The sequence below is a fragment of the Suricata suricatta genome, chromosome 1, assembly GCF_006229205.1.
Source record: "Suricata suricatta isolate VVHF042 chromosome 1, meerkat_22Aug2017_6uvM2_HiC, whole genome shotgun sequence".
NCBI lineage: Eukaryota > Metazoa > Chordata > Mammalia > Carnivora > Herpestidae > Suricata > Suricata suricatta.
Window position 1 is genome coordinate 131,935,776 of NC_043700.1, and position 26,691 is coordinate 131,962,466.

Here is a 26,691-nt window from a genome sequence, read left to right on the forward strand (position 1 = left end):
GTCAAGTAGAGTCAACATCTCTTGAGCCTTACTAGCCGAACAATATTATGAAAATCTTCCTCATCTCCCACCACATTATACTGAACGTCTCACCAGATCAGACCCGAGTGGATATCCAAAGCAGCATAAGAACAATGTCAATTTTTGAGAATCTAGGTCTTCTTGAATTCCAATGAGGAAAACAAAACCAGGATAAACAGAATAATTTGGATAAAGAGAAATAAAAACAGCAATATTTCTGATAACTAATATTAAGACAACTGCTCAGCCTATTTGCTTCTAGGTAGTAATAAAAGAAAATCTCTGGTAGATAAAATTAGGTAATTGGATAGAATTTTAAGAAATGTAAGGGATAAAAAGTCTTATGGATTCTATATGGCAAGAGTGAATTACTTTTTTCTGTAAAACTTGGTATTATTCTAATTACAAAATGTTGATGGTGACATAGTTCACTCTGTCATGCTAGGCTCCCATTATGTGACTCCTCAGGGTGTAAAAGACCCTCAGCTCTGATGGAGCTCAGGAGACGCTACCCCAAAATATGGCACCTTGGCATTCTGAAAATTTGAAGCAGAAGTGGAAGGTCCCTCTGACCTCCTCCATTCTCATTCTTCTTCCCTGAAGCAGTCATGTTAGAGGTGCCTCTCTATGCCCAAAGGAAAGGAGCGTCATTATCTCTGAAGACAATGGACGGCCAGGAAGAATCCTAACAAACAGTCCTCGCAAAGTATCCCCCAGCTTCTTACAATTACCTCCTCCTCCTTAACCTGTCACATTCCTCCACTACCGTCCATGCTTCATCAGACCTAGCACAAAATAGTCAAGTGCACTTCTCTGGGTCTTTCTTTCCTCTTGAAGGCTGCTGTGTCACACAAAATATGTTAAATAAATTTGTAATCTTTTCTCCTATTAATCTGTGCTTATCAGCTTAATTTTCAGAGCCATCCAGGGACCCTAAGAGGATCAAGGAAAACTCTGTCTCCCTATACCTCTTAGAACCAGGAATATCTACATTTCTGGTCAATGGTTATGTTGTTCCAGGTGGAATTATATAATGTAAATATTTTCCTCTTGGAATTATCTTCCCAAATCTGGCATACATTTCAGGCACTAACCTCAACCTCAGCTTCATTGCACTTTTTTTAATGTTCATATTTTATTCTCTCCATCTTTTAAAATCTTATTGCCAAGAGATTCATATTTCCCTTGCAAACCACTTCAAATTCTTTTGTAGGAATGCAGATTTAGATAGCTGATAGAAAGATAAAGGAATGTAAAGGGGTAGGGATGAGAAGAAGAGGGTGTGAAAGCTGTTTCACAGAAGCACGATATGGCAACATGGTAGTAGAAATTGAGGAAAACTGAAGTTGAGCAATCTGGCAAGACACTGCAATAAACCAAGTCAATCTACAAAAAACTGATTTAGCACTGTGCAAAAGGAGGGGCAAATGTATGAATGTGGGAGCAAGTATTATAAACAAGAGTCAATGAGAATCCACTGCTAACTGTTTTTTTAAAACTGTGTATCCAGTAGATTTAAAGCGTAAAGGCTCTAGACTAGAAACCAAAATGGTATTTGTGTATGGGGAGCAGGCACATCTGCAAGAGCATTAGAACGGGAAGAATGAGAGGGTGGTTTTTTATTTTATTATTGGTTTGACAACATAATATTAAAAGACAGATACGGAGCTAAAATCCCCGAAGGGAAATCAGGCCTGCAGGTCTGACTCAGGATAACTGAAAACCTAAAAGTAAGTGGTTGAGATGAAAATAGTGAAATACAAGTGAGGTGAAAATATCAAAGAACTGTCCTCAGGGAGAGATCCAAGGTGGTGAGTAGAAGGAAGGAAGCGGAGACTGCAGAGATAGCAGACAACAGCAAACACAAAAGAAAAATGGTAGGTTATAAGGTAATAAAAGTCAAAGGAAGGGAACATTTCAAGAAATCCCAAATTGCTGTTAAAGGCATCCACAGAGGTCAAGCAAACCCACTCAATCTGAGAAGAGAACCTTAAAACTACTCACAGAGGGATTATGACGACTACTGAATGAATTAACAAAATTCAAGCCAATAGCTAAATTAAGAACAACAAAAAAACCAGAATCTAAATAATACTCTGGGGGCGCCTGGGTGGCTCAGTCAGTTGAGCGTCTGATTTTAGCTCAGGTCAAAATCTAAGGATTCTGATTCCATCCATGAGTTCAAGCCCCGCACTGGGCTCTGTGCTGACAGCTCTAGAGCCTGGAGCCTGCTTCAGATTCTATATCTCCCTCTCTCTGCCAATCCCCCACTCATGCTCTGTCTCTCTGCCTCTCAAAAATAAATAAATGTTAAATAAGTAAATAAATAAATAAATAAATAAAACTTAAGAAAAGGGCTATGACTTTTTTTAAACATGCAAATTCTACGTGCTTTATAATTTATCATTAGCTGATCTATCATCAGTACTGCATTTTGTCTACTTGGTTTTCTCTGTGACTCTATTTAGGTTTATTTTAAGCTCAAAAAGGCTAAGATCTATAACTAAATGTGGCAATGGTGACAATACGTCAAATATAAAAATAATCAGTTCATCTAAGCAATGGGTCTATTTACTCCCTGAGTTAAAATTAATTGCACTTATGAATGTTTTCAAATGTGTATTCACCAAAAACGGAGTAAACACATTTGTTGATAGATAAATAGTTATGTTTCTTGAGATGATCAACAACATCTGTAATTACTTGCTTGTTGGAGAGAGGAAGAGAACGAAAAAAAGTCTAAAAGAGGTAGAGAGGATAAGGGGATGAGAGAGGAAATGGAAAACTTAGTGTGTAGGTCTCAGTGATTTAAAATATCCAATTAATTGGGGCACCTGGGTGGCTCAGTTGGTTAAGCATCCAACTTTGGCTCAGGTCATGATCTCATGGTCCATAAGTTCAAGCCCCACATCAGGCTCCATGCTGGCACTTAGAGCCTGGAGCCTGGTTAGGATTCTGTTTCTGCCTCTCTCTCTGCCCCTCCTCTTCTCACACACTGTCTCTCTCTCTCTCTCTCTCTCTCTCTCTCTCAAAAATAAAATAAATATTATAAAACATTTTAAATAAATCAACAAATGAATAAATAAAACATACAACTGATAGTGAGCATTTATTGATATCACATAATTTGTAGTCTCAGTGAATGTAGGTGAAATAATCTTCTGATTTAGTCACACCCTAATTATATGAGAGAAGAGCTCCACTCAGTATTTTTCTCATAGATGTTAGGAAAATATTGCATTTGAAATGATTTCTCAAAAACAAGTTTCGTACAAGCATTTATTCAGAAGAATTATAATTGTAATAAACCTGAAACAAAGCCAATTGTCTCATAAAAATAAACAAAAAAATTTAATAGTAAAAAATTTCTGCTGACAGTATTCATCATTATGTAATTGGATATAGGAATTTAATGAGAAATTGGAGGACATTGCTCTTATAATTAGTAATATGATATACTATAATTAATTAAACTGTACTTTATGTGCATAAAGTAACCAGGAATCACTTATAGTACCTATTCCCTACAAGTCTAAAGGATAGAAATGATCCATATTTTATTTTTTATTTTTTAATATTAGCTTATTTTTGAGAGAGAGAGAGCACACATGCATGCATGCACACATGTGAGTGGGAAAGAGGCAGAGAGAGAGGGAGACACAGAATTCTAAGCAGGCTCCAGGCTCTGAGCTGTCAGCACAGAGCCCAACAGGGCAGGGGGGTAGCGGGTCTCAAACTCATGAACCCTGAGATCTTGACCTGAGCCGAAGTTGGATGCTTAACCGACTGAGCCACCCAGGTGCCCCATGATCCATCTTGTAGATGAAAGCATTGAAGATGATCACTTGATCAAGCTCATAATGCAGAAAATGGGAACTGTCAGAACAAAAGCTAAGTCGACAGACTATTAAACATTAGATTTCAGTCATATGGCAGACACTGGGATGCACTGCTGCTAGGAAAAGGGCAAGAGCATGGGAGAGAGAAAATGCAACCCGACTGCCCAGGCACAGATGTGCAGATTGCTGACGCACCAAATGTGGATATCACCCAGCAAAAAATATCTTCCAAAAGCAAAGGAAAAATAGTTTTGTCAACAAATGCAGGGGAGGGAAATTCACTGCTAGCAGACCTGCACAATAAGGAAGCTTAAAAGAAGTTACAGAAGTAAAACTGCCCTCTCAAACAGAAATTCTGATCCACACAAAGAAATGAAAAGTACCAAAAATGATCAAATGAGGATAAATGTAAAAGAATGTATTTCAGCGGCACGTGGGTGGCTCAGTCAGATGGGCAGACTTTGGTTCAGGTCATGATCCCATGATTCATGAGTTGGAGTCCCACATTGGGCTCTGTGCTGACAGCTTAGAGCCTGGAGCCTACTTCAGATTCTGTCTCCTTCTATCTCTGCCCTTCCCCTACTTGTGCTCACTCTCACTCTCTCTCTCAAAAATAAATAAGCATTTAAAAAAAGAGTGTATTTCATTTTGAATCACTTAAAATGATTGCAGTCTTATGTGAAATATTAAAAATGTGCTGTAGAATTTGCAACATACTTACAAGTAAAAATGTATGACAAAAATAGAACAGACATGGGAAGAATGAATGGAACCCGGGCAAAGATCTTTCACACTATGTAAAAGAGTCATAATATTTGAATGTAGACTATTAAAAGCTAAAGCTAAATATTACAAACTCTTTAGCAAGCTAATTTTTAAAAGATCAATCACTAAGAAAAGAAAGCTTAAAGAGGTATAAGTCAACTATGATACTAAATGGAATCATTTTTGAAAACTATATTTATAGGAAGGTAGGAAAAGGCAAAATCTGACAAACAGAAACAGCAAGATGGTAGATTTAAAACATATATATAATTATGAAAACATAAATCACCCAAATATACCAATTAAGGGCAGTGCTTGAAGACTGATTTTTAAAAAGCAAGATTCAAATGTATGCTGTCCACAAGAAATCAATCTTGCATGTATAAATATTGGCAAGTTAAAAGTAAAAGAGTAGAAAAATATACCACGCAAATACTATTCAAAAACTCAAGTAATTCTATAAGTTTTAGAAGATGCAAACTTCAGAAAAAGGTTACTACCATGGATACAAAGGACAGTAAAAAAGAAATGATATAGGAGTCAAGTCTTAACTTTTATGTCAAGAAAACAGAGAAATCATGAAGCATATGCATCAAAACAAAAATGAACTCTACACCCAGCAAAAAAAAAATCAAACTGAAAAAATATACAGAAAAATCCATTATTATAGTTGGAGTTGGCAACATTCATCTCTAATTGACAGATCAAGTAGACAGAAAATCAGTAAGAATACACATAGCCTGAAATACAAAATTAAGCAAATTAACTTTTGTACAATTTTCCACCTACAACAGCAAAACGTTTTCAAGCGAGTCTGGAACAGCCACTGACATAACCCATATTCTGGAGCAAAAAAAAAAAGAAAAAAAATCTCAGTATATTTGAAAAGAATGAAATAATATGGAATATATTCTCCTTTTATAACAGAATTTAACTAGAAATATATATCAAAAAGATATTAGAGGGGTGCCTGGGTGGCTCGGTAGGCTAAGCGTCTGACTACTGATTTTGGGTCAAGTCATGATCTTGAGGTTTGTGAGACTGAGGCCTGCTTTGGGCTCTGCATTGACAGTGTGGAGCCTGTTTGGGATTCTCTCTCTCCACCCTCCTCCCTCTCTCTCTCTGCCTGCCCCCTGCGTGGATGCACATGCTCTCTGTCTCTCAATAAACTTAGAAAAAAAGATATTGAGAAAAGCTGCAATATTTGGAAGTTAAACAACTTCAAAATAACTCATGGGTCACAAAGGAAATTTTAACATCTTTTGAATTGAATGAAAATCAAAACAAACATCAAAATTGTTGATATGCGCCTGAAATAGTACCAAGAGGGAAATATATAGCATTAAAGTTTACATTAGAAAAGAAGAAAGGCCTAACATCAATTCTAACATTCCACCTACGACACTAGAAAAAGAAAAAACTAAACCAAATGCAATCCAAGGTAATAAAGGGCAGAAGCCAATGAAACAGAAAACTGAAAAATACTAGAGAAAATCATTAAAGTTCAAAAGCTAGTTCTTTGAAAAGATTAGTAAACTTCCATATAGTTCAATTAGGATCAACTTCCTAACATGAGGAACGAAAGAGGGAACAAGCCTATGGATTCTACATGTACTAAAATGATATGATAAAAATGATATAAAAATTATGAAATTTTTGTGTCTATACATCTGATAAGCAAATGTAGTAAAAAAATTATGTGACAAATACAAACTACAAAATTGTCTCCCAAAAGAAATAAGTAACCATAACTTCCCTATTATCTATAAGAAATTATATTTGTAGTTAACAGCTTTCTCACAAAGAAATTGTCAGGGCTAAGTTTCACTGGTAACTGCTATCAAACAATTAAGAAATAATATCAAGTCTATACATTATTTCCAGAATATTTGAAAGATCAAGTAAAACTTCCCAAGGAGCTTTATGGGACCACGACTACCTTAACACAAAATGAAGAAAACACATTTACAAGAAAAAAAAAACTGAAGAAAATCATGCTTCATAAAAATGGGAGCAAACATCCTTTGACAAACAGAATCCAACAATACATACATGATATAAGGAAGGTAGGTTTAACCCAGAATTGTAAGGGTCCTTTAAACCATAAAATCAATCAGTGTAATTGATGTTAGCAGCAGACTAAAAGTGAAAGCCATAATATCATTACAATAAATAGAAGAATATCATTTGAGAAAATTTGTTCATCATAAAAAAAGAAAACCCTTAGCAAAGTGGAAGTAGAAGGGAATTTCCTCTCCCTAATAAATAGCATCTACGAAAAACCTATAGCTAACATAATACTTAATAATGAAAGAGAAAATGTTTCTTTAGCATTGGGGAAAAAGCAAAGATGTCTACTCTTTCTACTTTTAGTAAGCATTATCTTCGAGCTTTTATTAGTACGCGGAGAGGGAAAAGGCATACAAAGCATACAAAAAGAGAAGTAAAAGATTTTTGTTTTTTGGGGGGTTTTTTTAATGGTAATTTGTTTTTGAGAGACAGAGCACAAACCGGGGAAAGGCAGAGAAAGACACACAGAATCTGAAGCAGGCTCCAGGCTCTGAGCTGTGAGCACAAAACCCGAGGCAGGGCTCCAACCCACGAATCATGAGATCATGACCTGAGCCAAAGTCAGACACTTAACTGACTGAGCCACCCAGGCACCCTGAGAAATAAAAGTTTTCACTGATGCTCTCCTACAAACAAAATCTCACACTCACACACACACACACACACACACACACACACACACACGCTATAAGAAGTAGTAAGTTGAAGAAAGTTGTGACGCAAGGTCACTACAGAAAATCCATTTCATTTTTATATATTATAAATAATCAACTAAAAGCTAACATTTAAAAGACAATACCATTTACAATACCATGACAAAGATGAAATTCTGAGGAGTAGATCCAATAAAACATTTACAAGATTTGCACATAGAAAACTACAGAACACTGCAGAAAGAAATAACCAAGATCTGAGTAAATGGAAGTTAGACAGTGTTCATGTGACAGAAAACCTAATATGTTAACATGTTATTCTCCCAAATTTGTCTACAGAATCAGACAATAACTTGGTTGACCTGTTTGTATAATTTGACAAGATTATTCTAAAGTTTATGTAGAAATCCAAAAGACCTAAAATTCAAAACAAGTGGGTTTTTTTTTTAATATTTTCATTTATTTTTGAAAGAGAGAGAGTCAGGGAAAAGCAGGCAGAGGATCTGAAGCAGGTTCTGTGCTGATAGCAGAGAACCTGATACAGGGCTCAACTTCATGAACCATGAGATCATGACCCGAGCCGAAGTCAGACACTGAACAACGGAGCCACCCAGGCGCCCCTCAGAACAAGTTTTAAAAAGAAGAATGAAAGGGGAGCCTGGGTGGCTGAGTCCATTGAGCATCTGACTCTTGATTCTGGTTCAGGTCATGACCGTGGCATCATGGGATCAGGCCCTGCATTGGGCTACATGCTGAGTATGGGGCCTGCTTGAGATTCTCCGTCTCTCTCCTTCTGACCCTCTCCCTCTGCTAACATTCTCTCTCTCTCTCAAAAAAAAAAAAAAAAAAAAAAACCAAGATTGGAGGACTCCTATTTACCTGATGCAACATAATGACAATGTGTTCTTTGCACAATGATGGACATTCACAGGTCAATGAAATAGGATAGAAAATCCATTAGAAATAGACCCATATATATAGTCTAACTGATGATTGGTAAAGATACCTTCAAAATCCAATGAAGAATAGATAGCCTTTCAACAAATCCTGCTAACAACTGGAAATCCAAATTTAAAAACAAAACAAACAAAAATTCTTGACTCTTACCTTGCCAAACATACCAAAAAAAAAAAAAAATCACAGTGAATTATATACCTAACAGTAACGCCTAAAATTCTAAGAGTCCTTTAAGAAAATAAAGGAAAATATTTATGACTTTATAATATGCAAATAATTCTTTGGGTATACAAAATAAAACTGAATGATAAAAAAATTCATAAGTTGAACTTCATCAAGATTAAAATCTTCTACTATTTGAAAAACACCATTAAGGAAAAAATATGCACAAACAGAAAAAAGAAACCCTTCATAAAATGTATATTTGCCAAAGAACTTATAACCAGAATATATAAAGAGCAATTATAATCAATAAGAAGATATTTTACCAAAGAAGAGATATGTGTGGCAAAGAAGCACACGAAAAGATGTGCAACACCCTTAGTCAGTAAGGAACTATACAGTAAAACTATAATCAGAAACCATCACACCCACTAGTTTTTAAACTGACAAAACCATGCGGCACCTGGGGGGCTCACTCAGTTAAGCATCCAACTTCAGTTCAGTTCATGATCCGGCAGTCTGTGGGTTCGAGCCCCACAGCGGGCTCCATGCTGACAGCTCAGAGCCTGGAGCCTGCTTGTCTCCCTCTCTCTCTGCTCCTCCTCTGCTTGCATCTCTCTCTCTCTCTCAAAATAATAAACATTAAAAAATAATTTAAAAGAATAAAACAAACTGACAGCACCATGTGAGTTATAAAAGAACAAGTGAAGCTCTCATACATTGCTAGTGGGAACATAAAAGGACACTTTGGAAAACAGTTTGAAAGTTTCTTATAAAATCAAATAGACACCTGCCATATCAATCAGCCGTTCCACTCTCGGGTACTTACCTAAGATAAATGGAAATATGTGTTCTTACAAAGACCTCTTTGTGAATATATACAGCAGGTTTGTCAGAAAAGCCTAAAACTAGAAACAACCAACTATCCATCAACTGGAGAATGGATGGATACACATATTGTTGTCCATCTGTAAAACAGAATACTACATAGCAATAGACAAGAACAAATATGCATGCAACCCCATGGTCTCAAAAACCTTAGTGGAAAAAATGACTACATACTATGTGATTCTAATGATATGATATCTGGAAAAGGCAAAATTCTAAGAACAGAAATCCCATGAGCAGTTGTTGGGGGCTGGAAGGAGGGCATAAATACAAAGGGGTGTGAGGAAACCTTTGGCGGGGATAGAGACTGTCGTGAGAGTCTCACTACTACTCTACATGTTTGTCACAACTCATCACATTAAAAAAATTAAAAATTCAATAGGTCTAACTTTCAGAAATGAACTATAAAATTCAAGGACCTGCTTCCTGAAAGGAGCTCAGGAAATCTGGATAGCTGATCACGGCCAGTTAACTATTTTGGTCAGCTTCAACACAGCAGACGCCATCCCGTTCTCAGGATGACCTCCACAGATCACGGAGCAAGACAATGGTTCAAAGATCAAACAATCTCCACCAAACGTGGGACCCCTCTAACAGGTAATCTGCTTTGCAAACATTCCACTGATATGACAGAGACTCTGAGGTGAGCATTAAGGTCTAACACCTCCCCAGTCTACCTTGCTTCTACCTTTTCTTTTCATTTATTACCTCCCAGTTAACCTTTTGAATTCTTTTTTTTAACAATTTATTTTTTGAGAGACAGAGAGAGGCAGATCATGAGCAGGGAGGGGAAGAAAGAGAGGAAGACATAGAATCTGAAGCAGGTTCCAGGATCTGAGCTGTCAGCACAGAGCGCTATGTGGGGCTCGAACCCACAAACTGTGAGATCATGACCTGAGCCAAAGTCAGACGTTCAACCGATTGAGCCACCCAGGTGCTCCAAACTTTTGAATTCTTAACTCCATCTTTGGGCCTGCTTCCTAGAAAGGTGAGTCTGTGACAGACATTACCTGAAAAAAAGCAGGTAGTAAAGTGGGGTTTGGGGACCACTTCTCTTACCATTAGCCCTCTAGTAATGAAGTCCACACCCCTGGAGGTATTTGCAGACAACCCCAGCACAAGGCAGTAATCCAATTGTTAAAAATTCATTCACACATGGAAAACTGGGATGCTATACAATTAAACTAGAATGCCCTAGCCAACGGGATGATTCAGATATCAGACATGCTTGGGGAATGATAAATATAAAAACAATGAAATTACATAAATATATGTTGCTAAATTGTGTTGATGCCTTAAAGGTTGATAATGCAAAGCTGAGAGCAATTAACCAACAACTGTAACTAAATTAAAAAGCCAGAGAGTTTCTTTGTCAGCTTACAAAGAAGGCCTCACCTTCATCAGAAGATGAATCAAGCAGTGGATTTGATAGTCACAATGGCTAAAGACCAAAGACAGTTGGACATTGAGCAGGGGCAGGTCTGTTACACCAAAATCAGAGTTCTGATTGAGAAAGCCCAGGCTCCTGACACATGGGATGTGAACAGCTGAGTAGAAGTTCTTGAACATTCTGACCTCCCCAGACCTCTTTTGAAGCTTCTGAGCCTGAAGAAGTGATCTCAACCTCTCTATTAAGAGCTATCAAACTCCCACCAGCAGCAGCAGCAAAGCAAAAGAAAAATACAAAGGTCTTTCTTTCACAGAACAATGTGTGTCTACTTCAGGACATGTCTCCAATTCTACTTTTGGCCATCAGGCCTATAAAAGATTAAGTCACAGCCAGGGACATGTTAGGTCTGATACGAGAGGAAAGGGCCATTACCTGAAAGGTGCTGCAAGACCTAGATAGCACATACGAGCAGGCCTGGGGGAGGAATCTAGGCCAGGAAAGTCAGAAATAAGCCTGAATATATCAGCATGTGTTGACTTGCAGTACTCTGTCAGAACACAGGACACAGAGTTTTGACAAGGACTCCAAAAAATGGTGTAAACTCACTGGCTCCAAGAAACTGGAAATAAGCAATGACCCACACTATGGGTGAAATGCCTAAATTGTAGAAGCAGAATTCTGAGGAAAAGGTAAAGGCTCAGGAAAGTGAGCATGCTAGAATGGACATATTATGTGAGGCCAGAAGACCCATCAAAGGATCATGGTCCAAGGAAGGACCCAGAGGATACCCAGTCACTAAGGTCATCAGAAATACACTGGTCAGAATAGAACCTAACTCAGTAAGAGAGAGATTAGTGGCTCTTCTCCGTGGGCCAAGGTGAATGTAAAAAAGCCTGTCAGAAACATTGGCTTGCTAAAAGGAATGGGAATAAGAAGGCCTTAAACTACTAACTACACCCCAAAAACCCAATATTCAACCTGTGGTGCAAATAGTTAAGGGTCATCGCTCCATCACCTTGTGCAAATAAACTGACCTCTGGACACCTGGGGCTCAGTTGATGAAATGTCCAACTCTCCATCTCGGATCAGGTCATGATCTCATGGTTCCTGAGGTTGAGACCTGTGTCAGGCGCTGTGCTGTCAGTGAGGAGCCTGCTTGGGATTCTCTCTCCCTCCCTCCATCTCTCTCTTTGCCCCTTCCCTGCTCGTACGCACGCACACACACTCACTCTCTCTAAAACATAAACATTTTTTAAATAAAAAATAAACAAATAAACTTGACCTTCTGACTACAAATGGAAATTCTCCAGAACCTATGATGGGAATGCCTCATTCATATACCATGGCCAGACCCTGGAGAACAGAACATTCTGTCTTGACAAAAAGTTCACTATACCCATTCCTTCCTCACAACATTTAAAGCCTCTGCCTTGTGGCTACTAGACCAGCTGCCATGAAGCTCAGTGCAGGACAGATAAGAGAGGTACATAATAATAAAGCAGAGATGTTTTGAAGCAAAGATTGCAGGAGCTACAAAGATTGCAGAACCCACTCACTACCCACCACCCCAGAAAATGTGGAACCAAGTGGCCTCAAGCTGGCACAGCTTTGGGGCGGGGGGGGGGTGGGGGGGAAGGAGTCTCAGCAAGGGAACAGAGACAAAGAGGTAAAGTTTGTGAAGAATGGGAGTCTGTCACAGGGTCCAGTTTGTCACAGGATGTGTCCATCACCACACCCTTCGTTGCCTGATTAATCCCTACTTATCCTTTAAGAGCAGAGTTAGCCATCATGCCTTCAGACAAGCTTATCCTGTTCTTCCCAGCCCTCAAATCTTGACTTAGTGCCACTTCATGGTGTCACCATAGCACCTCCGACGGAACGCATATTTTCTGTCATAATTGTTTTTATTGAGCCATCATTCGCATGCCATAAAATTCAAACTTTTAAGGTGTATGATTCAATGTCTTTAGTGCACTTACCAAGCTATGCAATCATCTCCAATATCTAAGTCTGAAACATTTTCTCAACCCCAAAAAGAAAACCCAAACCTACTAGCAGTCATTTCCCATTCACCCTTCCTTCCAATGCTTGGCAACTAAAAGTCCTCTTCTGTCTATTTACCTATTTTGGACATTTCATATAAATGGAACTATACAATATGTAGTCTTTTTGTCTGGCTTAATTCATTTAGCCTGATGTTTTCAAGGCTTACCTCTGTTGTAGCATCTAACAGTATGCACTTCACTCCTTTTTATGGCTGAATAATATCCCATTGTATCTATCTGCCAATTTTTTTTTTTACCCATTCATCAGGTGATGGGACATTTGATTATTTCCACTTTATGGTGACTATGAGTAATGCTGCTATGAACACTGGTGAACAAGTTTTTAAGTGCACCTATGTTTTCAATCCCCTTGGATATAAGCCGAGGAATGGAATCGCTGGGTCATATGGTAACTCTATGTTTAACGTTTTAAAGAGCCACCAAACGGTTTTCTATTGTATATTCCCACCAGCGATGTTATTGTCTCTCATTAATCTAGCACTCACATTTCTTAAGCGCAGGGACTGTCCTATGTTCTATCATATCCCCAGCATTTAACACAGTGGTGTCTAATGCAATATAGTCGTGTTATGAGTATATGTATGAAAAGCCCAGAATAATATTTTTTCTTCACCCTATGCCTCTTTCAGAGAAATACTTATCAAAACACCACTTCATCACAATGCTCCCTCCCAATATCTAAATTTCTTCTCTGTAGACTCTTTCCCTTCTGAAACTAATCAAAGTTCCAGTGCTTTTTTTTTTTTCAGAGAAAGCATGCAAATGGAGGAGAGGGGCAGAGAGAAAGAAAGAATCCCAAGCAGGGTCCACTCTCACACCGTGACCCCATGACCCTAAGACCATGACCTGAACTGAATTCAAGAATAGGACACTCAACCATCTGTGTCACGTAGGCACCCCACTATGGGTGCTCTATGATTGCCAGACCAGAGGATTGGGATCTACTTGGGACTCCTCACCTGCACATAGTTAATATAATATAATCTGATAGTAGAATCAAGTATTCCCATGTTGGCACCAATTGGCAGATAGGCAGATGTTCGTGTGTATTTTCAAAGAGATTTTCCAGCAAATTTAGACCCAAGGCATATTTGGCTCTAGGTTACCCTCTGCTGGCCCTGCTGTCAAGAACAGTACAGTAGACCTGGGAGGGAAGGGAGCAAAGTGACTTCCACAGCGGGCAAGAGGCAACATATGGGGCCCATCCCGTTGCAAAACCAGTCAGAGAAGATGTGCAGATGAAAGGGCTTTAGGATTCTGGCAACACTGGGTGAGGACTGGCCTCCCAGGGGTGGTACTTAAGGAGCCTGATGACTTCCAGCTCTGGCCAGTTAAAGAGACTACTGCATAGAGTAAATACTCCCTTTGATCCTCAAACACAAAATAGACATGTACACTTACAGTTTAACCATGACCAACTCCTCTTTATATGAAATAGGGCACATCTCTAATAAAATATGAATATACATTAATTCCTCATAAAATCTCCCAAACCCCAACCACTTCCGCTCCTGATGAACATTTACCAATACAGAAAGAGAAGATTCCCCTGATAGTTTATAGAAGACTCATCACACTGTACACATATACTTTCCATCACTTCAAATTTTTAAGACTAGAAGTCGTGCATAATTATGTTGAATAAATTATCGAACTTCTATGTAAATTACCTGTGGTAAAAAAATGCTCACCCCTAAGGATACCTATGCCCTAATTCCTAGAAACTGTGAACATGTTACATTACATGGAAGAAGGGACTTTGCTGATGTAACGAAGGTTATAGATCCTAAAACAGGGAGATTATCAGGATAATCCAGATGAACCCAGTGTGACCACATGAGCCCTTAAAAGGACAGATCTCTCTCTGGTTGGAATCAAGAAAGATGCTGCAGAAGGAGAACTTGGAGAGATTTGAAGGGTGAGAGAATCTCGACCTCCTCTTGCTGGAAGGGGACCGTACGGAAAGCATAGGGAGGAATGTGGGCGCCTGTAGGACCCCACAGCCCAGCCCCCGGAATGACAGCTGACAAGGAAATGGAGAGGGGGGGAGAGTCTCAGTTCCACGTCACAAGGAACTGAATTTGGCCAACAACCTGAATGAGTTTGGAAGCTGATTCATCCTCCAAGCCTCCAGATTGAGGGCTCAATCCAGCAAGCACCAGGATTTCAATCATGTGACGTACTGACCGAAGAGCCCAGCTGAGCCACTGCACTCTGGACTCCTGACCCACAGAACACCAGGAATAAGAACATTCGTGTTATTTTAAGCCACTAAGTTCATATTAATGTGTGATGGCAGCATCAGATAATACAGTACCACACGTCAGTATATTAAATTCCAATATTCTATGGAAATGAAACACAGTAACTACTAGATCAGTTAAAATTGCACACTCCGGGAACCAGTTCATGTTCCACCGCCAAACACTATGTGTTATAATAAATACATGAAAATTTTCTACTCATAATTATGGGGTAGTTTAAACTTATACTTGAGAATAATACACCAATTTCTAAGTGATTATCTTCTCTAACATTTACACATTAGCTTTCATTTTTAAAAAGTAAATAGATAATTGCTTTGTTGCATCTTCTTTTTATTCTTCTTTTTTTTGAGAGAGAGAGAGCAAGAACTTGTGCATGTGTGCACACAGAAGAGAAATAGGGAAAGGGAGAGGGAATTTTAACCAGGCTCCACACCCAGCACAGAGCCTCACATGGGGCTCAGTCTCATGACTATGAAATCATGACCTGAGCCAAAATCAAGTTGGATGCTTAACCCACTGAGCCACCCAGGCACCCTGCTTTCTCCCACCTTCTAAATTGGCTTATCAGATGGTACAGTTCACTTTACATGTACATCTCTTTACAATATGTTTAATATTGTTAATAGATTCCTATTTTATGTAACTATATGTTAGTCACATTAACAAAAGCCAGGGATCACTAATAAAGTTGAATGGATCAATGTTCACAAAAACATAAGAACATAAATGATGTCAAAGGTGTACAGGTCTCAAAAGTACAAAGGATTCTAAGACAAAGCCACCACTCATATTCTTCACTACATAAACACATGCAGCCAGTAACACTGACGTACGTTCTAACGAGATCTCTTAGTATAACGACTGTATTCTGGTACTTCTGTTTCCTAAGTCAGGAGCTCAGAGCTGCACGTGGCTTCCTGCAAGCAAGTCACAGCTCCTTCAGTCCTTGGTCGGCCGAGCACATGCTGAAGGTATTCCAAGTTCGGCCTGCTCCACCCATGTTTCTAAGTGACAACGATGCCAATGAAATTGGACTTTCCCAGAGACGCTCCAATATAGTATAAAACCCAGACTGGGAACACAGACACTTACTTTTTCTGAGTTCTTTCAGCCAGCCTTGCAATCTCTATAGCTGCCTTCCTTGCTTCAAAATCCGCCCTCTTCACCACCTCGCCGGTGCCCCGGTAGCCTAGCTCCACCAACTGGCGAGCCAGGCTTTCATCCTAAAGAGAAAAATCAGTTGTAAGGTTTCCACACGAATTAGACATCTTACTTCATTCAATAGATACCGAATAGCTGTTTTAAAGGAAAAATCAGACTTATTACTGAAAAATGAGACATATTAGACATGAAAACTCAGAATCCTTTCTAACAATACCTTCATTAACATCTGATTTGTCGTCCCTTTCCCACAGATGTAAGACGAAGGAAAAAAAAGGAAATAATATCAGTCACTAGATTTTCTCTAAGGGATTGGAGGACAAAAGTCTGTTGTGTTTTTAATCCATTTATAAGAGCAGCTGTAGATAATTAATAGAGCATCTTTAAAACAATAAGACTGGAGACAATAGTACTCATACAAGAAAGACTTTTTTAAAAACCAATTACACCAAAAGAGAATGGGGTTGCTCTCACAAAGTTCAACATTTCATAGACTTCCTTCCTTGAGGTCAATGAACTGATGACACAGAGCATTAAAACTTCACATACAAAATAAAGAGCAGATGAATTTCCTATTTAACTGGAAAGATATTGTTTGCATATAATGTTGGTACCAATAAAAACAGAAAAGTAGAAACCCAAGAAGATGGCAACAAAAAAGCTTCAAGCTGAAAAAAATTTCCCCACAATCCTTTAGGCCTTTTTTTTTTAAGAAATGCCCCTTACATTTGTGTCACTTGCATCATGTTTTCAAAAAAGAATAAATATTGCTTCCCTATTATCTGAAGAAGTGTCATTTTACATTAGGTTGCTGATAATAAGGACTAAAGTATTACATTTAAATGTGTACATAATAATAATGTTCCTTATATCATCATCTTAAGTATGACATATCTGAACTATAATGAAAACAGCATATACTTTTTTCACTACAGACACTAATTGAATACATCACTGTTGAATGCAGGAACCATCTGACAGGATTAAATGAGTAAACTTAAGATGCCTGGTTCAACCCTTAGGGGCTGTTTTAACGTTCAAACTATTCGGGGGTGGCCTCGGTGGCTCAGGCAGCTGAGCATCCAACTTCGGCTCAGCTCATGATCTCACGGTTCATGAGCTAAGCTCCGCGTCGGGCGAAGAGCCTGGAGCCTGCTTCAGATTCTGTCCCCCTCTCTCTCCACTCCTCCCACCACTCATGCTCTCTCTCTCTCTCAAAAATAAATAAACTTAAATAATTTAAAAATAAGTAAAGCTCAAACTATTGGGGAGAAAAAATTTAGACACTACCAATCTAGAAAACTTGCCACTTTCCTTTGCTAAACGTTAAAAGCAAATACACTTGGCCTTCAAACAAGAAAAGTTTGAGCTGTGCAGGTTCACGTGTACACATTTTTTTTCAATAAATATATTGTAAAAGTTCTTCGGAGATTTGCAACACCTTGAAAAAAGTCACAAATGAATCATGCAGCCTAGAAATAATGAAAAAATTAAGACAAAGTTACATGTGTCATAAATGCATAAAATATCAAGACTAGTCTAGTTTATCATTTACTACCATAACACATGTACAAATCTGTTGTAAAAAGCTAAAATTTATCAGCACTTACAGACTACACACTATCTTTTCATTTTTCATGTCTAGGGTTAGTAATACATACATCTACAGCATTCTGCATCCTGTAGGACAACATGGATACAGGTGCTGACAGACAATCCATCTGGCAAATAGTTGATGTAAACTTACGGTTTAGATAAATACAGTATCGTAAGTGTACTTTCTCTCCCTCATGATGTTCTTAACATTACCTTTTCTCAGGCCTACGTTATTGTAAAAATACAGCGTATAATACATATGATATACAAAATGTGTGTGTTTTGTTTAAGTTCTCTGTGCAACTGTTTATGTTCTCAGTGAGGTGTCCACTCAATAGTGGGCTATTGGTAGTTAAGTGTTGGGGAACTTGAAAGTTATATACAGGTTTTCGACTGCACCGGGTTTGGTGCCTCTAACCTTCTTGCTGTTCAAGGCTCAACTGTAGTGAACTCTGTGTCGTAATGGGGATACATTTGCCAAGCTAATATACCCAAAGAACCAGATCTTGAGAGGGTTATTTGCCTTTTTTCTGACTTGTTTCCCTGCTTATTATATGTGTTATTTTTAGGCTCTTTAGTGTGAACTACAAAAACTAAGCAAATGACTCCACCTAGTGGAATTAATATTTAATAGAAAAAAAGCAATGATTTTGGATGTGATTTACAAAAGAGATGATTTGAGCATAAATTTGCATAAATCTATTACTAAAAATGAGCATATGGGAAGAAATCTCAGCTAAACTCTGTGACACTGTGGGGGTTTTCTAGAAGAATACAAATGTCTTGTAATCAACACAGTATTTTCCACAGTAAGGCCCATTAAAAACTGCTGTACTGCTCTGTGCTGGCGCCGGCTCAGAGCCTGGAGCTGCTTCCGGTTCTCTGTCTCCTTCTCTCTCGGCCCCTCCCCCTCTCATGCTCTCTCTCTGTATCGAAAATAAATAAAAAATTAAAAAAAAAAAGCTGCTGTATTAATTTCATATATAGGATGAATTGTGCATTTCTGTGTGCCTTACCCGGGCCACACAAAATCAGGTGGATAATTCTACACTCATCTACACTAAGGTAGACTGTAACAAGTAACAAGATCTACTGAGAAAATAAGGAGAAAGCTGAAGTTGGTTGCCTCCCCAACCATTACCACTAGTACACTCATAAGTCATCTGTCACTTTATTCTTTTAATTTTTTTAATGCTTATTTATTTTTGAGAGAGAGAGAGTGGGGGAGGAGCAGAGAGAAGGAAACAGAATCTTAAGCAGGTTACAGACTCTGAGCTAGCTATCAGCACAGAGCCCTATGCAGGACTTGAACCCACAAACCGCAAGATCATGACCTGAGCCAAAACCTGACACTCAACTGCTCAACCAACTGAGCCACCACCCAGATGTCCCCATCTGTCCACTTTAAATGGTCAATTATCTTTAAAGAGACAAAAAATATTTTTATTCACATGTTAAGCATCTATAGTGCTTTTCATTCCATTGTATAGATCCAAGTTTCTGATTGATACAATTTTGCTTCTACCTAAAAAACTTTAATATTTTTTGTAGTGTGGGCCTGCTAACAAATTATCTTGTGGCTTTTGTTTGACTAAAAAAATATATTTCATCTTCATTTTTGAAAGATATTTTTTCTGGATTAGTGCTCCAGTTTGATTTTTGACTTTTCAACACTTTAAAGATGTCATCCCATCAATAAGATGTGGATTATATATACAATGGAATACTACATGGCAATGAGAAAGAATGAAATTTGGCCATTCATGGCAACATGGATAGAACTCAAGGGTGTCATGCTAAGTGAAATAAGTCAGGCAGCAAAGGACAAATACCATATGTTTTCACTCATAAGTGTAACAGGAGAAACTTAACAGAGGACCATGAAGAAGGGGGAGGGGGGAAAATAGTTGGGGAGAGGGAGGGAGGCAAACCATGAGAGGACTCTTGAATACTGAAAACAAACTGAGGGCTGAAGGGTGAGGGGGAGAGAGGAAAGGATTGATGGGCATGGAGGCAGGCACTTGTGGGGATGAGCACTGGGTGTTTTATGGAAACCAACTTGACAATAAACTATAAAAAAATTTTTTTAATTAAAAAAAATGTCACCCCATTGTCCTAAGCCTTATATTACCTCTGAGAGGTGTTTTATTTTACATAATGTATCCCTTCATTTTAGATTCCTTTAAGATTTTCTTTTATCACTGGTTTTCAACAGTTAAGACAGTTCTTGGATTGTTTTCTCTGTATTTATTCCACTTGGAACACATTATCTTCCCCGGCTCTATGAATTTATACTTTTCACAAAATTTGGAAACTTTTTAGCCATTATTTTTTCAAATATATTTTATTTCTACTTCCCTCTGATTCCTGAGGGATTTCACTTACATTTATTATTAAGAGTACTCACAACCATTTTTATCATGTTTCTATTTCAGTGCTAAACTTTGAAATGTTTAACCACTGAATAAGAAGTTTACAAGTGTTTGCTTTATACTCTTCATCAAGTTATGGTATGAGGGAGTTTAGAATTTTATCCTATGCTTTTTATACATCTATAGAAGTTATTTTTTTCTTTTTAAATTGAATGTCATGAGTTCATCCTTGCACTCCTATGATAAATTACACTATTCTTATTCTGATCTATTATTTCTTAATATATTCCTGGATTCATTTTACATTGTTTTTCACCCATTTCTTAAGTAAAATTAGTCTTTAGCTTTATGATCTCATAGTTCGTGAGATGGAGCACTGCGTCAGGTTATGTGCTAACAACCAAGAGCTTCCTTGGGATTCTCTCTCTCCCTCTCTTTCTCTCTCTGCTCCTCACCCACTCATGCATGCTTGTGCTTTCTCTAAATAAATAGTGTGTGCTCTGCTTCTCTGCCTGAACCCTGAATGACTCACAATTAGCTACTGGCAATGGTTTCAAATGAGTAAAAATTTAAGGATGGGCTTTCTGGTTGGTTCTGGGTTGCCCAGCACTAGATATCTGATCTTATTAAAGGCATTAAAAGCCCCCTGCACAGTGTTATGGAGTACACCGTAGTCCTGGAATGCAGAGGCAAAAAGATACCTGCAATGAAAACAAGGCTTTGGGTAACCAAGTGGTGGCTGCTGCTAGAGGACATTGTACCAGCAATAAGAAATATAATGGGGTTGGTTGCCTTTCACTGTGCTGACGGCCTTGGGGAAAAATAAGCTCAGGGCTTGGGATTAGCCAGACACTTGGTAGAAAGTTAGTGAGGACTACTCCCATCATGAAAGGAGGAGTGTTTGGTATAGTTTCATGATTAAGAAAAAATTTCCCAAGGGCGAGAGGGGCAAGATGGCAGAGAAGGAGGGAGCTCTGTTAATTTTCACCCGCCTGCATCTACCAAACTAAGAAGGACTGAAGCCACAATACTCTGATCTGCAAGAGTCTTGGAGGAAAAGACACAGATTCCACTAAGAAGACAGCTTCATAGGTGCCTGAGTGAGTGCGAACTGGGGAAGATAAAAACAGGCTGGACAGGAGACTCGGAGGGGAGGGAGCTGCGGAGAGCACGCAGAGCTGTGGAGAGAGGAGGGGAAGAGAATGAGAGGCTGAAAATGCTCATAGAGCTGTCTCTACAGCCAGGACAGAGAGGGATCCCATCATCCCATCTATAACCACCGGGTACAGGGAGAGAGATCCTTCCTCTCTAGCTGGCACATTTTCCTTGGGCTCGGTGACCCAATCCCAGGCAGTGCCAGAAGAAACTGTTCCCCTCCTCCCCCTACTCCATCCAGCTAGGAAGCCGCTCAGCCTGCAGGAGTACATTTTGTGTGGTATCATTAAAGTGGGTGGACTAAGATTTGGAAACTAGGCGGGGCTTGGAAAATACAACTTGGCCCACCCTCCACACAGGGAGATCCTACCCAAAAGAGTGACTTGCTATGCTTGGTTCAAGAAGGGATTGGGGCACTGCCATTCTTCTCCCCACAACCACCAAGGCAGGGCCTCGAGGAGCAGCCCAAGAGATCTACCTCCACCAAACCATGCCCATCCTCGCTGGAGAGCTGCCTTCCCGGCCCTCCCCAAACTGGGAAAGACCAACACTGATGCATTGTACTAGATTAATTCTTCCTATTCAGATATATTTTCCCTTATCTCATTTTTATCTCTCCCCTCTGCTGGACTGGGCATATGGGACATTGGTTTGCCTGAACAGTCATATTTAATCCATTCTCTTGATGCTACCTTCCTTTCTCTCTCTGTCTGGAATAATCAGACTATATAGCTTCTTCAGGTAACATTATCTTCATCCTCACCTACTACCATATTCTCCTCTTTCTCTCACTGAAATAAGCCTTTTAGTCTCTCTGCCTGGTCAACCTTCAATTTCACTTCCTCCACACCCCTGTCACTTCTCTCTTTGCAGATGCTCTGCACTGCCTCCACCCTACTCTTTATGTGTGGCTAGAATTTCTGGTTCATACTTTTAGACTGTCCTTTGCTTTTGTTTTGTTACCCCCTGCCCCCCCCCCTTTTTTTTCTTTTCTTTCTCCTTTTGGTTTGCTTGTTTGTTTGATGTGTCTGTGCATTTGCGTGCTTTTGTTCCCTATGTGTTTGTCTGTCTGTTTTCCTTTCCAGGGCTACCTCAAGAGACAAGCCAAAGTACACATGGTGGGGAGTCCCAAATATCACTGAGTAGGGAAATAAAATAACCAAAAGCACAATAAGAGAAACTGAGAGACACCATTAAAAAGAACACTTCCTGAACAGACAGGCCCTAGGCAGTCAATGAGCCTCCATTAATATAGCAACACTCACAGGTGCAGAGTGCATAACAAGCTTTTAAAACATACAAGAGACAGAAAGCTGGCCAAAATGATGAAACAGAAGAAGTATCCTCTAAAGAAATTGCAGGAAGAAGTCACAGCTACAGAACTGCTCAAAACAGATATAAGCAACATAACAGGGCAAGAATTTAGAACAATTGTCATAAAGTTAATCACTAGGCTTGAAAAAAGCATGGAAGTCAACAGAGAAGTTATTGATACAAAGATTAGGGACCTTAAGAATAGCTGTGATGAGTTAAAAAATGCTATAAATGAAGTGCAAAATAAAACAGAGGCAGTGCTGCACATATTGAAGAGGCAGAAAGGAGAATAGGTGAATTAGAAGACACAATTATAGAAAAAGAAAAAGGTGAAAAAAAGAGAGAGAAATGGATCCAGGAGAATGAAAGGAGAATTTGAGACCTGAGTGATACAATCATATGGAATAATATCTATATCAAAGAAATTACTGAAGAAGAAAGAAAAAAAGGTCCTGGGGTGCTTGATCAAATTATAGCCAAAAACTTCCCCAATCTGGGGAAGGACATTGAAATCCAAGAGGCACAGGGAACTCCCCTCAGACGTAACTTGAATCGACCTTCAGCACAGCATATCATATTGAAACTGGCAAAATATAAGGATAAAGAGAGAATTCTGAGAGCAGCTAGGGATAAAAGGGCCCTAACATACAAAGGGAAACTTATCAGAGTAGTTACAGACTTATCTACTGAAACTTGGCAGGCCAGAAAGAAACGGCAGGAAATCTTCAATGTGATGAACAGAAAAAATAATGCAGTCAAGAGTCCTTTATCTAGTAAGCCTGTCATTCAAAATAGAAGAAAAAATAAAGGTTTTCCCAAATAAACAAAAATTGAAAGAATTCATCACCACCAAACCAGCCCTACAAGAAATCCTAAGAGGGACTCTATGAGGGAAATATTACAAGGAATACAAGGTACCGAAGATACCACTACAAGCATGAATCCTACAGAGAACACAATTAATCTAAACCCATAGTTTTCAATAACACTGAATGTAAATGGACTAAATGCTCCAATCAAATGACATAGGGTAGAAAAATGGATAAAAAAGCAAAACCCCTCTATTTGCTGTCTACAAGAGACCCTTTTAGACCTGAAGACACTATCAGATTAAAAGTGAGGGGATGAAGAAATACCTATCATGCAACTGGAAGTCAAAAGAAAGCCAGAGTAGACATACTTATATGAGACAAACTGGAATTTAAAGTAAAGGCAGTGACAAAAGATGAAGAAAGACATTATATAATAATTACACAGTCTCTCCATCAGAAAGAGCTAACAATTATAAACATCTATGTGCCGAATTCGGGAGCACCCAAATACATAAAACAATTAATCATGAACAGAAACCATCTTATTGATAAGAATGTGCTAATTGCAGGGGATTTTAATACTCCACTTACAGCAATCGATAGATCAACTAGATAGAAAATCACTATAGAAACAATAGACCTGAATGACACATTGAAACAGAGGGATCTGACAGATATATTTAGAACTCTACATCCTGAGGCTAGAGAATTCACTTTCTTTTCGAATGCCCATGGCACAATCTCCAAGGTAGATCACATACTGAGTCATAAAGCAGCCCTCCATAAATATAAATGAATTAGATCATGTCATGCACACTTTCAGATCACAATGCTATGAAACTTGAAATCAATCACAGGAAAAAGTCTGGAAAACCTCCAAAAACATGGAGGTTAAAGACAACCCTACTAAAGAATGATGGGCCAATCAGGCACTTAGAGAAGAAATTAAAAAATATATGGAAGCAAATGAAAAAGCAAATACAACAATCCAAACTCTCTGGGATGCAGCAAAGGCAGTCCTAAGAGGAAAGTATAATGCAATCCAAGCCTATTTCAAGAAACTAGAAAAAGCACAAATTCAAAATCTAACAGAGCACCTAAAGGAAATAGAAGGCGAGCAGCAAGAGCACCACAAACCCAGCAGAAGAAGAGAAATAATAAAGATGAGGGCAGAAGTAAACAATATAGAATACAAAAAACAGTTGAACATATCAATGAAACCAAGAGTCAGTTTTCTGAAAAAATAAACAAAATTGATAAACCTCTAGCCAGGCTCCTCAGAAAGAAAAGAGAGAACACCCAAATGGACAAAATCATAAATGAAAATGGATCTATTACAACCAATCCCTCAGAAATACAAGCAATCAGGGAATATTATGGAAAATTATATGTCAACAAACTGGACAACTTGGAAGAAGTGGACAAATTCCTAAACACAGATGCACTACCAAAATTCAAACAGAAAGATATAGAAAATCTGAACAGTCCCATAATCAGTGAAGAAATTGAATCAGTTATCAAAAATCTCCCAACAAATAAGAGCCCAGGGCCAGATAGCTTCTCTGGGGAATTCTACCAGACATTTAAAGCAGAGTTAATACCCATTCTTCTCAAGCTATTACAAAAAATAGAAATAGAGGGAAAACTTCCAGACTCATTCTACGAAGCCAGCATCACTTTGATCCCCAAACCAGTCAAAGACCCAACAAAAAAATAGAACTACAGGCCAATATCCTTAATGAATACAGATGCAAAAATACTCAAAAAGATACTAGCAAAATGAATTCAACAGCATATAAAAAGAATTATCCACCATGATCAAGTGGGATTCATTCCTGGGTTACAGGTCGGATTCAATATTCACAAGTCCATCAGTGTGATACATCACATTAACAAAAGGAAAGATAAGAACCACATGATCCTGTCAATAGATGCAGAAAAACATTTGACAAAATACACCATCCTTTCTTAATAAAAACCCTCAAGAAAGTTGGGATAGAAGGAACTTACTTAAACATCATAAGAGTCATTTATGAAAAGCCCACAGCTAATATCATCCTCAATGGAGGAAAAACTGAGAGCTTTCCCCCTGAGATCATGAACAGAAGGATGTCCACTCTCACCATTGTTGTTTAACATAGTGCTGGAAGGCCTAGCATCAGCAATAAGACAACAAAAGGAAATAAAAGGCATCAGAATTGGCAAAGATGAAGTCAAACTTTCACTTTTCACAGATGACATGATACTCTACATAGAAAACCCGACAGACTCCACCAGAAGCCTACCGGAACTGATCCATGAATTCAACAAAGTCGTAGGGTACAAAATCAACATACAGAAATTGGTTACATTTTTATAAACCAATAATGAAGCAACAAAAAGAGAAATAAAGAAACTGACCCCATTCACAATTGCACAAAAAACTATAGCATAACATACCTAGGAATAAGCCTAATCAAAGATGTAAAAGACCTGTATGATTAAAACTAAAGAAAACTTATGAAGGAAATTGAAGACACAAAGAAATGGAAAAACATTCAATGCTCATTGTTCAGAAGAATAAACATTGTTAAAATGTCATTATTACCCAAAGCAATCTACACATTCAATGCAATCCTAATCATAATTGCGCCAGCATTCTTCTCAAAACTAGAACAAACTATCCTCAAATTCATATGGAACCACAAAAAAACCCAAATAGCCAAAGTAATATTGAAGAAGAAAACCAAAGCGGGAGGCATCACAATCCCAGACTTTAGCCTCTACTACAAAGCTCTCATCATCAAGACAGTATGGTACTGGCACAAAAACAGACACATAGACCAATGGAATAGAATAAAGAACCCAGAACCGGACCCACAAATGCATGGCCAATAAATCTTTGACAAAACAGGAAAGAGTACCTAATGGAAAAAAGACAACCTCTTTAACAGATGGTGCTGGGAGAATTGGACAGCAACATGCAGAAAAATGAAACTAGACCACTTTCTTACACCATATACAAAAATAAACTCAAAACGGATGAAGGACCTGAATGTGAGATAGGAAACCATCAAAACCCTAGAGGAGAAAGCAGGAAATAGCCTCCTTGGCCTCAATCGCAGCAATTTCCTACTTGACACATCCCCAAAGGCAAGGGAATCAAGAACAAAAATGAACTATTGGGACCTCATCAAGATAAAAAGCTTCTGCAAGGCAAAGGA

At 38.5% G+C, this 26,691-nt stretch overlaps 1 protein-coding gene across 3 annotated transcripts in view; it reads right to left on the minus strand.

Moving 5' to 3' along the window:
- CFAP299 (cilia and flagella associated protein 299) overlaps window positions 1-26,691 on the minus strand; it is a 562,884-nt gene that overhangs the window by 529,151 nt on the left and 7,042 nt on the right. For all 3 annotated transcript variants that reach the window (XM_029926049.1, XM_029926115.1, XM_029925982.1), the window contains exon 2: window positions 16,171-16,301. In XM_029926049.1, the coding sequence (XP_029781909.1) occupies window positions 16,171-16,301 (131 nt within the window). The remainder of the gene's footprint in view (window positions 1-16,170; window positions 16,302-26,691) is intronic.